Source organism: Cheilinus undulatus, linkage group 5 (genome assembly GCF_018320785.1).
Source record: "Cheilinus undulatus linkage group 5, ASM1832078v1, whole genome shotgun sequence".
NCBI classification, from domain to species: Eukaryota; Metazoa; Chordata; class Actinopteri; order Labriformes; family Labridae; genus Cheilinus; species Cheilinus undulatus.
The window spans coordinates 18,909,532-18,925,262 of NC_054869.1; the positions used below are offsets into that span (position 1 = coordinate 18,909,532).

The 15,731-nt window shown below is 44.9% G+C and overlaps 1 protein-coding gene across 2 annotated transcripts; it reads right to left on the reverse strand.

The window, feature by feature from the left end:
- Positions 1 to 7,522: 7,522 nt before the first annotated feature.
- nr2f1a (nuclear receptor subfamily 2, group F, member 1a) lies at positions 7,523 to 15,611 on the reverse strand. Of its 2 annotated transcripts, none has more exons than XM_041787116.1 (3): positions 14,256 to 15,611; positions 12,427 to 12,951; positions 7,523 to 8,739 (listed from the first exon to the last, which is right to left on the reverse strand). In XM_041787116.1, exons 1-3 carry the CDS (start codon positions 14,686 to 14,688, stop codon positions 8,465 to 8,467), a joined length of 1,233 nt encoding a protein of 410 aa, XP_041643050.1. In that variant the 5' UTR covers positions 14,689 to 15,611; the 3' UTR covers positions 7,523 to 8,464. The 2 variants fall into 2 exon arrangements, with proteins under 2 accessions (XP_041643050.1, XP_041643049.1); XM_041787115.1 differs by having other exon boundaries at positions 12,427 to 12,954; positions 14,256 to 15,600.
- Positions 15,612 to 15,731: the final 120 nt, after the last annotated feature.

Genomic DNA, 15,731 nt, shown 5'->3' on the forward strand with positions numbered 1-15,731 from the left:
TACGGTGCCAGCGATTCTTTACTGATATCATCAGCGGATGCAAATGAATTTGGACGGGGTGGGGGGTGCAGGGGTGTAGTCATGGACAAAATACCACACTGGCTGCAGAATGCTGCATGTGGAGAGATGGGAATACTGAATACCCAGGCACCAGAATTCAATATTGCAGAAAAAAATCCTATTCCAGAAATATTGGCTGCAAAATACCAGGCAGGGGGAAAAAATCGCCATTCAAATGAGATGCGTTTATTTCTGCGTGGCCTTTGAAGAGAGGAGAGGGGTCGTGTCACTCAAAAGAAGGAAAGGGCCACTCCGTTATACCCCCCCCCCCCTTTTCTCTCCCTTCCCCTCTTCTCTCGCGCCGGCCGACCCCCACTCACTCCTTTACGCGCGCACTCGCACACGCGCATTTCCACTATAGCACGCTGGCTTTGGGGGCGACACAGAGGCTAGATTAGAGCCTTTGCTCCTTTAACAAGGGAGAGGAGCCACTTCTATAATCACAGCGGCGGTATGTGGGGCCACAAAGAGTTTGCAACCACAGGGCGACTGGTCTTGTGTAGAGTGGTCCAAGCCGTGGGCAAGCCAGAGAAATGCTTCATCCAACGTATTACCGGGATCAAAACACAGTGGTTATAGCGCGTGAAGAGGTTATTAACCCACGGAGCACAGAGGAACGCCACTCTGAAATCTCCACACAGCACATAACCCTGGCAAAGTCTGACCATTCAGCGCGTTAATATGAGCACAACACAGCGCCAATGATCAACTCGTTATGGAATATGCAGAGATGGAGAGACGCACAGCCACTGTGGAAGATTTAGAGTGGGTTCCAACCCCTCCCTCCCTTAAGCACAGCGGTGTAACATGGACATACAAATTTGATGGATGGTGCTGAGTAAGATGGAAAAAAGACATGTATTTATCAACATGAGAGAGAGAGAAAGAGAGGGAGAGAGAGAGTCAATGGGAAACCTGAGCACTGTAAGGAGCGGTTCCCTGTGGCACAGATGAAAAATACCCTTCAATGCATGGTTTCAGTCAATCATAATAGACCTACAGCAGCCTGTCTGAGCAGCGCAGGTAAACACAACAATAAGAGCTGCAGCTCTGACAGTCAAACCCCCCATAACACAACACTGACAGGACACATACAGAATAATTAATAGATGGATAAATAGGTGATGTTTTCCAGTCCATTGCTGACCGCTGTGGCGCAGCTTTGTGCACCTATATTAGTCATGCTTTATGCAAATGCATGTAAATCAGGCTGCTTTATGAATCGATTTTTCTATATTTTTAAAGATAGTCCCTGAATGACTTTTTCTGCGCAAAGAATTCTGCAGCACCTTTTGACACACTAATAAAACATAAACAGAATTAGTCTATTACGCAAATCCTTCGCATTCACGTGTGTTTAGTGGAGAGGATGATACCTGCTAAAAAGCTTTCCAAATCCATTGTCAGTGGATAATATAGCAGAGGACTACAGAGGCCATAGGCTCAGTGGATTATATCTTTACAGGCATTATTCTGCCTGAGTGACTGGCTGAAAAAAAGCGCACAGGCTACAACAAAGATTGGTCAGGCATGAATGCGGCCTGTGTGTTTTGTCTCCATAACATATTAATCCATCACAACATGGAGTGCGCACTGTTTGAGCTCTATATTTTAATGACTTTTTTTAATGGTCAGAAAAGTTTAGAAAAAAAAATCAAATAAAAGTTGCCAAACTTTTTTTCCCCTCACCTCCTAATCTATTTTTTTTTTTTTATTTCTTCTTGCATAGAATGAAAATGGGTCAGCAATAAATTCGGTCTCAGCGTTGATGTAATTGCAACAAAATGCTGCTGAGTTAAAAAAAAAAAAAAAGAAAGAAAGAGGAGCTCGCTGGCTGCGGTGGCACACTCACACACCATCTGGAGTGTATTAGAAAGAGAAGCCGTAAATATTGCTGAAAAGCCCAGGCGTTATCAGGTATGTAAGCCCGGGCCTTGCTGCATGCATGGCCTCCCATATGTTGACATAATCACACTGCAGGGATGGCTATTACCCGAATTTAATAAATGAACACAGTGATTAAATTCAGTTTGCTTGTGCAGATCTCCTCTGTTGACATTTTTTGGATTTGGAAAAAGCTGCAGGTTTTGCATGGGATGTTATCAGGATGCATGAGCAGATGCAACAGGTTTTGCAACTTTTGCCCAAACTTCACCAACTTAGCAGCTAATTATTTCACGCGCTAGCTGACACACACATCCTCTGAAAGTTGACAGAATGAATTAGGAGTTCCTCTTGAGCTGCAAACGCTCTGTTACATCTGATTCACGCGTCCCCCCTTTAAAACCCAAGCATTTCCTCTCCAACCATCCGGGGCTCTCTTTTACTGTGATTTATTCCACGCAGCATTTATATAAGCACGTGAATCCTGTAAACATGGGGCCACATACTGTACAGAGAGAGGGCTGTAACACTTTGGAGTTTAATGCCACGTGCTGATTAATTTTTCTGCTGATGACAAGTACAAATACGCACAAACAAAGACGCACGTCCATCCTCTTCTACTTTTTACGTATATATCCCTCCTCCCCTTTCTCTCACACTTCTCTCTCTCTTTCTCACTCACTCCCCCTGCCTTTATCCGTTTCAGTCAGGAACACCGTGCAAAAGAGACAGCCACACACATAAAGAGAAAAGAGAGAGTGAGAGAGGAGGAGGAGGAGAAGGAGAGACAGAGAGCGTCAAAATGAGCCTTACTTTTTTCCCTTTTTTCCTGTCGTGAATCTTCATCCATCCAGCGTTGGTCGAGCTTGATTCCAGCCTCTTCTTTCCTCGTGCTTTTTTTGTTTTTATAAAAAAAAAAAAAAAAGTCTGTGCGCTTTAATTAATATATTTCTGGGCTGTGTCCCCAGCCCAGGAGCTTTAGAGAGGGAAGAGGAGTGCAGATTGAGACATATTGAGCCCGCTTTAAAAGGATCATTTCATCATGTGGGAGGTTGGGACACACAAAGTTTGGACCCGTGACTGGCATTCCGGAGAGACATGCATATTTTAAAACAACAAAGCAAGACAGAGACCAGGGGCCCCGGGGTGGGAGGGGAGAAAACTTGGAAAGAAGTTACTATCAGATGAACAGCTGTCATTGTTGGGCCAGGCTTGAGCGCGTATTAAGATATAGTCAAGTGAAAAAAGAGCTTGTCCAAAGCATGTCAGTGGAAGTCCTTGTATCTCTTATTCACAAGCTTTAATTTATGCACACTTAAAATATTCTTATTTTTGGATGTAGAATTTTAGATCATTTAATCATCAATTTAAAAAGCCTCATTAAAAAGCTGTGCCATCCTTTAACGCACCACTTGATAATGTACGTATTAATTGAAATATAAATCTGTGTTATGGCACTTAAAGGAGTCAAAGGACTGGAAGTAGGAGTAAAATATTGACCTACTAGTGTATAAATAATAAATTATTGACATTTACCTTCTCATAATGACTCACACAGGCTCCAGATTTTTTTTAAATCCTCGAGATACCTAAATAATAGCAGCTAAGGTTGCAATTTAAACCGTCTCCCACGTCTGTTTTGTCAAGTCACACACTATTGTATCTCTCCCCAGCAAAGCCAGTGTGCTTAGCGCTGTCACTTCTGCACAGCTTTTACAACATCACTCCCCCCTTTTTTCTCTCCTTCTGCTTTACTGGAAGGTTTTTCTCTCTTGTGCACGCGGGCTCCATTCGTGCAAAAAAAAAGGGAGAGAGAGGGAGAAGGCATAAATAAAAATGTGTTGGCTGTGACGAGAGATCTGTCCGCTGGAAATGAAGGGCCAGGGGGAAGAAGACAAAGGGGGGAGAATGCATGCAGTGGTGTAGAGCTGGATATCTCTGTTAGTTGTCAGCGTTTAGTCCATGGCTGTGGAATGCTAATGAGTGAGGTCTCTCTCCCCTTTTTTCTCTCCCTCTCGTTCTCAATCCCCCCTCCTCTCCTCCTGTCCACCCCCTCCCTCTCTCCCTCTCCTTCTCCCCCCCCCCCATCTCTCTCTCTTGCTCTCTCTCTCTCTCAGGGAGAAAAAGCGGATCGATAGCTGACCCGATGGTTTTGGCCAATGCTTTATTTATCTGGCCAGGCAATGATATTATCAGCCTTGAACGTTATATACAGCAAACGTCTTCCTAAATCAACACAAAGGGATCCGCTTACACAGCGATCCGGGCTTTCTCACAACCACCTCTCTCTCCCTCTCTCTCCTGCTCTCGCTCTCCCGGCCAGTAGCGCGCGCACACACGCTTACGCATGCTGGTAGATACACGCTTTTACGCACGGGCATGCACAGAACGCGCCCGCACACATTCATATAGAAAGACCTCACACACATTTTTTAAAAAGCCTACTATTGCCTCCACACACTTTTGACTTGGTGCTCACACAGACACAGGCGCGAGGAGGCGTCCCCGGGAGGCGTCCCCCTTATGTTACATTCACAACTAGGGATATTTTATACCCCGTAGGGCTGGATTTGATCCATGGCTTAAAGGTTGCCTATGAGGTCCGCGGACTGATCTTAGAACAGCACACTGTAATCACAAGATATGCCTCCATCCTCCATTGACTGTGTACAGTCAATACAACAAAATAGTCGGCTTGTTTGCCGAGACAGAACGCAGCATCTCCCGGGAATCCATTTAATTCTGGACATTTGTCCTCCCCCAGCCATTTTGAGAGCTTGCATGAATGAGGTGCGTCGTAGACGCAGCGCAGCACTTGTTGTCCTGTGTTGTCATCATTTTTACGCACAAGACAATATGAGAAATAAGCCGTGTCATACTTCACAGGGCCCCCCATTCATACACGGAGCCGCTATTTGGAAATTGTTATTGTCTCAAACAACAGTATTTGTCAAATGTGACCGGGGAAACCAGGCTCCTATAAGTGAAATGAAGTGACGTGTGACGCCAATAGGACATTTCCACTGCTGCATAAAACCTGCTGCTTGCATTGAGGGCTTCGGAGAAATAGGTTCGCTGACAACTTAGGATAATAAATGTTTCGCTTTCAGACAGATATCTCAAACGTGAAATCGCACCCAGCTGCTTGTGTAAAGCAAACAAATAGCCCCCCGTGTTAGGAGTCCTCCACTTGTGGTTTGATGAATGAAACCAGACAAAGGTAAATGGTTATTTAACTCATTTCGTAGTAACACTTTGGTAACCGGAGTTTCCGAAATTACAGGGACACAAATGGGGCCCACAGTGTGCCACATATCCATCTCTCTTACCCACCGCAGCTCCAGACCGATCTGACAGAGCTTTTACTGCTCTTTTCCCTCTCCTTTTATTTAATTAATATAGCAGACTAGTAATGACGTTGTCATCACAGCACAGGATAAGGGCTAATGGAAATATAGCTGATATTTGATTGCGATTATTTTAGCATTTAAGATTCTAATTTAAGCTTCTGTCAAAGCAAGGGAGTCAAAAATGGTGCGCAACCGAAATAGAAATGAAATCCTTTCCTCGAGTCCTCGTGCGTTTTGTTTGTGTTGCTCAAACAGAAACGTTAATTAGGAACACATGCCACCATTTTTATCTGTTTTTGAACTATTGCTTTATATAGCCTGTAGTGTAACAATTGTAGAAGCGAAAGCTCTCAGCAAGAGGATAAAAGATAGTTACTCTGCAGGGATTTAGAATACATTATATGGAGACAAGCGGCTGAAAGCTGCGTTTAATAACCCAACAAACAATTTAGTCCAGAGCTGCATAAAACAAAAACGAGCTGGACTGTTGAGACGGCCACATTCACTCCCTCTGTGAAAAATAGGAACATGCAATCCAGGAAAGCATCATCTGGATTATTTATTAGAGAAAAGATAAAGGCATACACCCTCAATTATTCAACTGCTTCTAATTATCTGAGCTGTTTCGTGCGTAATTTTGGGGTACATTTTACGCACATTCTGCATCCGGTTCAAACCAGAAATGGAAGGCCCCACTAGATCCTAATTCATCCACCTGACTCCCAGCTCCAGGAGAACCACCTCCACATTAAGGACACAACGACCCCAGCCTGAGAAATATCACGTTTATGTTTGTACAGTGGCTTAGGCAACAACAAGGCGTCTGACAGACTGACCTCGCGCTGCACACAGGTCGATTGGGAGCTAATAGGTACAATCTGCCTGAACACACATTCATCACGAGGATGAAAAGTGTATCCCTGTGAGAGAGCATCTGAGGACAAACCTAAAGCACAACCTATAGCATCCCTCCAGCACGAGCGCGAGCTAATTAATACCTTCATATTGTAGCCTTTGAACGAGACAGGCAATACAAACAAAAGCCCCTCCCCCCATTCCTATAAGGCACATAACAAATATGGCGATATCAAACTCAGACAGTGCTGCATGCAGCTCTGCTCCTGTCCTCCTGCTCCTCATCACTGCCAGTCAGCAGAGGAAGATGTGGGCAATATGGCACACAAGCAACACGTCTGATGATGGAGAAGAAGAAGAAGGAGAAGGAGAGGGGGAGAGAGCTAACAGGCAAATGTAATAATTGTCACACCAAAACCCCATTTTCTCCTCCATAACGCCTTCCAGTTTATCACATTTTATCACTCTAGGTGTGAGTGTAAGGCAGTAATGACAGTGAGTGCAGATCTGGGTCCATAGCTGAGCTTCCTGGAGACAAAAAGGAAGGGATGCACGTGCAGAAACGGACCAATACAAGGACAGTAACTCTATGTGAGCCATCTAACACGTTGAGGACTTATCGATGTACTCATTACAATGTGAATGTATCAAGCAAAGCAAGGCCACATCTCTGTCTGTCCCCCCTTAACGCGCACATGCCATAGTCTCTCTCTCGCTTCCTTTCTCTCCCTCCCTCTCTATTCCCACACAATGCATCACACTCGGTGTTCCTATCGACTGGCTTACATGCTGTAAAATACATTTTCCAGATTGATCACGCATATCACAGCAGCTTTACAGCGGGGCCTAACCCTTTTGCCAAATGACGCCCACATCAATATTGAGGCATGCACTATGAAGGCAGAGGTTTTTAAGACAGGGGGGAGAGGGAGGGGGTGGGGGTGGGGGGTATATTGTTTGGTTTGTGGAGAATCACCTTGATTAAGCCACAGGAGGTATAGAGGATGGAGGTGGCTCTGTGTGCTGCGCAGGCTATCCTAGCTGTCTGGGAAAAATATTAAACATTAATGCGCTCACAGGCTGGCACAGCGCGCACTGCTGTGGTTCCTCACGTATAGCCTGCCCTGCTTTGTGCTCGCCACTTATGTCAGCGGGTTTATTTTAATGTAAGGTGCGCAGCCATGTGCAGTTACCACTTTGTAGTACCTCATAACAGAGGCAAACATGTTGAAATGTTTCAGTTTAAGATGCAGGAGTTTGGATGTGTAGAGTGCGCATCTCCATGGCGCACAGACAGTAGAGTTCCCCTCACATGGTTGAGCACTTTGACTTTTGCTCCCAGGAAAATTCTTGAGAATGAGACATTGTTGCCTATTTCTTTTTTTAATAGTACAGTCACCATCACACAACTTCATCAACCGACCCTTCTGCAAAAAGCTGCATCATGGAGTAAGCAAATTGAAGGCAACAACCAATAAAATTCAAGAAACAATGAAAATTTTCAAGACGAAACAAACAAAATGTATTTGAAATGATATATTAAAAGTGCTTTTGATTTTCATGTCTCTCCTCTTTGACTGATGATCGACTCCACGCGCACTCTGGCCCGGGGAAAAGGCGCCCCAGACGTCCTCTCAGTTAAAAATGTCCTGGAGGTCAGTTTGCTGCTGTTGCAGGTCCATCGTTTCAATTGGGGAAAAAAGTTCAACCATCAGTGGTGATATTGTCATAGCGATTAGACTGTTTCTTATTTGTCTAAATTTCTTTATTTTTCTGTTTTTAAATTCTCACTTCAATTTTAATTCTTGGAGAACATAGCTTCGACAACATATATCGCACTCATTATAAGAAGCAAAAGGTTATATCAAAAAATTATTAGTATAGAATCACAGAAACCCTGGTTTAGAACCAGAAAAAATACAAAACAGAGAGGTACATAGACACAGGACAATTCTTATAATTGCTTGGAAACATTATTTTCCCGCTAAGTCTTGATTCTTTTTTTCTTACTGCGCATATGATGTTTTTCATTTTATTTGTATTTTTTACAAAAAAAGGAAAATAAAGACTAGTATTTTACAAAATGAAGGGTATTGTTCTTGAAGATGAGGGTGGATTTACACAGATGTAAAGTCCAGTTCCAATATTTTTCTGTACATAATGTATTCCATATCAGTCCCAGAAGACAGAAAAAAAGTAATGTCTTCCAAGTTTGTCAGAAAAGGTCCTATATATAGTCTTCTTGAAGGAGGACGGGGTGAGGGCTGCTGAATTTTGGTCCTTTTTCCTCTCTTTTTTCCACTCTCTTATAAGGATCATTGGATGGACATGTAAGGCCAGTTGAAGCTGCTCCCGGATAATAGCATATCCCTGATGAGGGTTTCAATAGGAGTTTTACCTACCAAGCGGACGAAGAACAGCTGCTCGATTACCGACGAGGAGACGGTGCGCAGAGAGGGCAGCCGCAGCAGAAGCTTCCCAAAGCGGCTGGGCTGGTTCGGGTACTGGCTCCTCACGTACTCCTCCAGGGCGCACTGGGACTTCTCCTGTAGGCTCTCGATGTGAGCAGCGTCCGACAGGCCGCAAGCGTCTGAGAAACACACACCAAAAACACACTGTGGTTAGGATCTCAAACCCCAAGGTGCAAGTTTAGTGGAAAAGTCACTGAATGTGAGATTATTTTGCTGTTAACACTTCGAGTAACCAGTAATGCAATAACTGCTCGGTACAAATATGGAATTAAACATTATATTATTAAAACAAGCCAAACTCCAGGGGTCAGCAGGCTTTCAGAGAGGCATTCACAATGACTATAAACACAGCCACTATTCTCTATTATTTCTATTTTAAATTACACATCTCCACTTTGTAGCTGGATTATTCTTTTTACATGACCACCTGGTCAACCCCAGCCTTACAGTAGGTTCAGCTTTGGTGCACACCTTGCCATGCCCAATTTATGTCGTGCAAAAGCACGCTGGTTATCACTCTCCATCAGCCTTTACGTGTTATTGACAAAGTGGAATGAACAAACACACTGGCCAAACATGCTACACCACACTGAGCGAGGGGGGCTGTCATACAGAATAAACATGGAGGCTGTCTGCTGGAGGATATCTGTGCCTTCAACAAAAACAATCAACAAGAATATGGAGTTAAATGTCAAGAAAACAGTGCTTTACGCACGCGCGTAAAACCTGACTGTGCGCTGGAGCAGAGGGCGAAAGGTGGGCTATGGTGCGTAAGAGGCCTAAAGGTGGCCGCTCCTCACGCGTGGACTCTGGGGCTTGAAGTATAAGGAAACATAAACGGCACTGATGAATCTGAAATTACACTGGATGTAATGTGACCTAATTACTCCGCAGTAAGCTGTTAAGTCATTCCGCCGCTCTGCTCTCCATAGACCACTCTTGGCCTGTTTTCCATGGAGCCTATAGGACAGGCCGCTGGAAGCAATCACATTTATTAGACGAGGTGAAGTCAATAGTCACGCAGAAGCGACATAAAATGTCAGAAAATGAGCCTGTGCAGCGACGCAGGCGAGACGTGCGTTTTGCTGCTCACTGGTGGCTCCTGCAGCCTCGTGCAGCCTCGCTTCAGTATAGACAAAAGCATATAAAGCTTGTTAGAGAAGAGCACTGTTATTTTTTTTTCACACAGCCCAAGCATGCGTGTCCTACTGCTTATAAACTGCTGTAAACGCAGGCAGCATAACCGCCGGCATATATGGTCCCACATGGAGCCCTGAAAAGGCTCTGTGTTGTGCTTTTGTAGAAACGACTTAAGAAAGACAGCTTCAGTTTTCAAGCACTAATACATTAAACTGCGGACAGAGGCTTTTAAGCTCTTTCCTGATTTCTCACTGCTATAACTCACTAAGGCCAGACACAATAACCTTATGAACCCGGGGGCAACGCGGAGATCTCGGGGTGATTTACTGTGACCTCAGTGCGGCCGGTCAGAGCCCCATGTATGTAAATGTCTCTGGATTAACGCTGAGTGTCTCCTTTTAAAATCTACAGGAATCAATAAGGCTCAAATTAATTACGTTTGGATTCTTTCAGTAAAATAGAATGCATAGGTGTAGCAGTGTAAGAGTTCTGCTTGGAGCAGGCTGCACTTGGATGTATGCGTAAATAGCTGGTCAAAGACATCCCATAGCTCTCCATTAGGCCTGCCTGCAGCCCTGCACCCCTCCACCTCAATACACTGAGACATGGGGGCAGATAGCTTCCAGATTGGACTATTTCTGCGGTGGGATACTGAGGGCAAACACTGCTCTGAGCACATGTGGATAAGGAGTTAACGTAAGACGATGATCCTGAACTGTGCTGAAATAGTTTAGCCTGGCCGCCATTATTTATGCATCAAATACTGACAAGAGTGCTGTTATTAAAGGCAAACAATCCTCACTGCTCCTGGCACAGTGCCACACGACTTGTAATAGCCAACATAAGTTTTCTCCCATCAGCCTGACTAAATGAACAATTAGAAATGTGCTGGATGTGGAAGTGTGTATGAAGTTTCTCTGGGAGCATGTGGGAGCGACGTGCAAAAGGAAAATACAGGGAAATATGTCAGTTCTCACGGTGGAAGAGGATGGCACATTATTTACGCACGGAAACTGAGGCAAAGATGGTGATTATTTATATTAAAAGATAGATTTTCCTCTCAGTGTGCTTCCAGAATTTTGCGCGTCAAGTTGCCAAATCTCAAAGCTAGAAAATGGTTAAAATGGCTGCTCAAACTAATAAATATAAAAGCAGAAAGTTTTTAGACTAAAGGACAGGCTCTGTGGTGATGCTGTTTCCGCCAAACGAGGAAAGTTGAACACTGAAGAAGGTTAAGTAGTTTGGAACACAAGTTTGGAGGTCACACAAAAAGTGGAGTTTGGATAAATCAGATTTAGACTGCGCACAGATTTTATTAATTGACACACACTGTAAGTCCTAAATATGGTGGAATATGTCAACAGTTGTTTCATATAACACACTTAACAACACAATGTTGACATTAAACGCAAAAGTTGTGAAAGTAGTGTGTTTATGAAAATGTACATCTCTTGAAATTTGAATAAACAATAAAAATAATTAGGGAAATATGCTGAACGTCCAGAGGAACCAGACAGAATATGAACCAGAGGTACGAGGCTTTCTAGTGATATTGAAAGTGGGATTAATTTAAATATAAATAAAAATCTAAATACCACAATAAAACTACTAATTTCATCACGAGCGTCTACAATTATAGGAAATATTCAAGCATGTTTCAGAATTTTGTCATGTGCCAAATGTGAAACTATGAGGTCAAAACTTAAAGCCAAGTTCAGCTGTACTTTTTGGGCCTGCGAGTGACTTCAGGCTCTTGTCTTTCCTTCCTCAGATCATCACACTCCCTGACCCAACAGGCCTGATGGCACCAAGCGTACACAACACGCTCCAAAATAGCTCCGAAATTACGCACGGAGAGCAAATGAGGACCTTTAGGACCCTGCCCCACTCAGCCATCAATTAAGCTTTCAACAATGTAGGTTACTTTTGCAAATTGCTGCTGATGACTCCTGAAAGCGCGTGCGACAGGAGAAACTACCCTCGATAAGTTTGGAAAATTAATAGGTCATCTGAGAGAAATCTCCAAACAGCCTATAGAGCAGAGCCTTTGCGTCCTACAGCAGCGATACACTGACACATGAGTCAACTTCCATCAGCTTTTTTGATCTCAGTCTGCTAAGGATTATTTCCTAACCCCTCAAGACATGTGTTTGTGCACGGAAAACAAGGATAAAAGCATGCACCAACACCCATAAAAGCATCAGCTGTCATATATCACCCAGTGATACTCTATTTCATCTTTACGCTCAATTATTTGACACCTGTTCCAAAATTTATAGACGCGAAGCGTCACACTCTCAGCTCAGGCGTGTTCAGAAACTTTTAACACTACAATTATGAAATATTCACATGTATGTGATTTTAAACTAGCTCCAATTTTAAAAAGCACCGAGCTGAGTGCTGCAGGAGAAAACCTGATGCGCTCACTCAATCTGGGTTTGTTTACACGTCTTCTGCTGCGGCTACAACTGACATGGGAATGCATGTAAGAAGATATGGAGCAAGCTGTTGACTAAATAGCTGTTCCACCGGCTACACAAACATCTCGTAAAGTCAGATTTGTGACCAGCCTAGGCTTGACAGCCGTACCCCCCCTCTCTGCAGCATGGCTGCATGTAGGCCTCATATGATTCCATGTTTCTATGTATGACATGTCGGACACCCACCTGATGTGAAAAGCACGATGGCCTTCAGGCAGCTGTACTCTGCCGAGTCTACGTGCAGGGTCTTAAGCTTCTCCACTTGCTCCTGGAAGATCCGGATGTGATCCATGAAAGCCACGACCCGGTCCGCGGACATCGGGGAGGCGTGGAGGCCCGCCGCAGCGAGCAGAGGGGCCACATGCAGAGGCATGGAGCACTGGGCCGCGTTAAGCACAAACAACTCGCTCCATGTCAGCCTGAGCAGGGACACCTGGTCGGTGATCTGCAGGTCGGGAAAGAAAGGGATGTTTCTCGCCCACTCCACGGCGCTGAAGAGCAACCGAGCTGCCAGCTCGCAGATGTTCTCGATGCCCATGATATTGTTGGGCTGCATGCACTGGCTGCCGTACCGGGACGTCGGGTAAGGCTCGGCCCGCAGCAGTAACGAGATGTATCCGGAAAGATAGCAGTGGCCGTTCAGAGGGTCCCCGTTCGTCAGCGCGTACTGGCCTGGGTTGGGCTGGGTTGGAGGCATTCGTCCTCGCTGAACCGCTGACAAAAAGAAAGAGAAAAAGAGGAAATGTGCATCCAGGACTGATAAACATTGTTCATGAGTAGTACAAGCGTAAAGCAGGCTACAGCTAGTGTGTTTGAGCTCAGAGGAACGGCATGCACTGAAATCTAAATTCAGCACGCATTTCCAAACATATTGACTCGTGTGTGCTGTTTGTAGGACTGTAATATTGCAGAGATTACTTATTCAGGCTATCGACAACCTAAACACCTCATCAAAGCAGATGTGCTGAGTCCCTAAACCTCCATACTGTTTACATGTGTATTTAGAGCTGAACGCTACATGAGCTGTGTGAATGGACACATTTAGACAGCAAAAACACACAGCTTTAACACTGAACTCAAGCACATCTGAGAAATGTCCTATTTTGGCTGTTACTGTGCGTAACTGCATCTAGCATGTAGCCTTCTTCAATTAGTTTCCCCTCATATTTACATGTGTCTATATTCACTCTAAAAAGCGTCAAATATGGCTGAACAAATTACAAACATGACTGATAAATACAGATAAATGACACCATATTTTCACATTTTACGCACATGAAAAGGTCAGCACAGAATAAAAGGATTTCTGCCATTGTTTTGGATTTAAAATAAAATATTAATATGAGCCAATCAACACTACACATGTGCCTATAGTGTGCATCATATTTAAAATTAGGGCTGTTTGCATGAATTGGAAATATCCTCAAAGGTCAACACAGACGCAGGAAAGTTCTACGGCCTGTAATGCAGCAGCAAAACAATGAGCCCTGAACAACTTGAGCGGCATTATTCACTGTGTGTGAGCTGTCTAGTCAGCACGAGGAGCAAGAGAGAGAGGAGTGTGTTCATTTTACATTCATACACACTGTTTTCAAAGCCTGCTGCACTATTATAAATTAGTAAGCTGCACGTACTTATGGAGGGTACTATTAGCTGTACGCACACAGGCTCACACACCCTCTGAAGCGTATGCGTAAAAATAAGTCTATCGCCTTTGGCTGATTGTTGCAGAATTTGGAGAGCAAGGAAAATAAAATAAAAGGGAGATGTGGACGAGCCGCTTTGTTCTGAAGACCACTGCACTCGTAGCAGAGCTGCTGTGGCTGCACTGGCCTTTTAGAGCCTGTCTCAGTCGGGAACAGAGTCCAATCTTTCATGCAAACATCCCTAAAAAACATGGATGGAGGCTGCAGTATGCCCAGCCATATAGACTGTGACCTTAATGCAACATGGCAGCCTTGTGTGTCTGCTGCTAAGATGAGTGATCATGAGTGGGCTCTAAAATATATATTCACCTTCCCGCCGCATTCCCACTTTTAAACACTTCTTCAGCCGGCAGTATTGGCACTGATTTCGGTGGTGCTGGTCAATGGGACAGTTCCTATTGGCACGACATGAGTATGTTAAGTTCCTCCGTACACTCCTCTTGAAGAAACTTTTGCATCCCTCGCAGGTGAACTGGCCGTAGTGTTTGCCGCTCGATTTGTCTCCGCAAACCACACATTCAATATGCTGCTGACTCTGTCCAGAATTTTGACTCCCCTTGTCCCCGGCGGTCCCCGGTGTGGACGGGGGTCCCGGCTGGCTGGGGGTCTGCGGAGTGTGCGGCGCCGCCGACGCCGCCTGCTGCTGCTCCCTCGCCGGCTGCGCTGCTGGGTTGGGGCCGCTCGGAGGTCCTCCGGCCACGTCTTCCTGCGGATCTCGCCAGACGCTAACTACCATTGCCATATCTCGGCCCCGGAAAGTGCTATAAAGCGAAATGGTCGCCGGTGTTTATGAAGCGTAGAGGAGGGGAAAAAAGCAGATCTCAAAAGACGGGGCAGTGCAAAGTCAAATCGGAGCACGCAATCTCATATGGGGTAAGAAGGGGAGTACAGCGCGATCAATACATTCAAAATACAGGAGGGCGATTGAATAGGCACCCGATCAGGATATGCAAGTATCGGGAGGCCAGTTCCAAGGTAAATTGCAGTCAGCCATTCAGGAATCCCTATTCTTGTAGGAAAACCCGAGTCCAAACGGAGCAAATTGCAGTTTGATGTAAAATAGCCACAAAAGAAAAAGGCAGGAGCGATTCACATGGAGGCAGGAACGAGTAAAAAAAAACCTTTGCTGGAAAGACACGCGATCCAAAGTGCTGCGGAGATAAATTCCTTTCTCTTTTCTTCCCCTGGCTCCTTTGCACTCCCGTCTTCGTCGTACAGGAGGGGAGGAAAAACTGAAGAGCTGGATTTTTACATCTATATTCTTAAATAAAGCTCATCATCTCGCCAGGCAGCGAAGGAAAACCGCGTCGCCGAATGAAGTGCCCATGTATAGTTTCACCTCTCTCCAGCAGGAGGAATGGAGATACGAAGAGAAAAGATAAAAAAGAAGACCAACAGCAACAACTAATAGAATATGCAAGAAGAAGGAGAGACCCAAAAATGAATGCGCTTAAACGAGAGGACCAGCAGAGCAATGTTTCCGAAACGGGGGATCTGCGCGAATGTCTGTATATAGTGAACTTTGACACTACTATTGAAACTGACACGTTTCTATGGAGATCGCTGCGCCTTATATGGTGCTCATGTCAAGGAGCCAAGAGAGGGGCTGCTGGAGACTGATAATCAAAGGCGACTGACTGGCCAGAGCCCTGCATAGAGGAGGAGGAGAGGAGGAGAGGGGGGAGAGAGGGAGAGAGAGAAAATGGGAGGCTAAGGTTATAGCCAAGCCCTCTCTTTCTCTCCATTGGTTAGAGTCCCCCTCCGCTCATTCACTGCAAAAAATGT

Coding starts and splice junctions, on each gene's coding strand:
- nr2f1a (XM_041787115.1), bottom strand. CDS start 14,688: ATGGCAATGGTAGTTAGCGTCTGGCGAGATCCGCAGGAAGACGTGGCC. Junction 12,955..14,255: donor AGTGGGAATGCGGCGGGAAG/GTGAATATATAT, acceptor TCTTTTTGTCAG/CGGTTCAGCGAGGACGAATG. Junction 8,740..12,426: donor CATCGTGCTTTTCACATCAG/GTGGGTGTCCGA, acceptor TGTGTTTCTCAG/ACGCTTGCGGCCTGTCGGAC.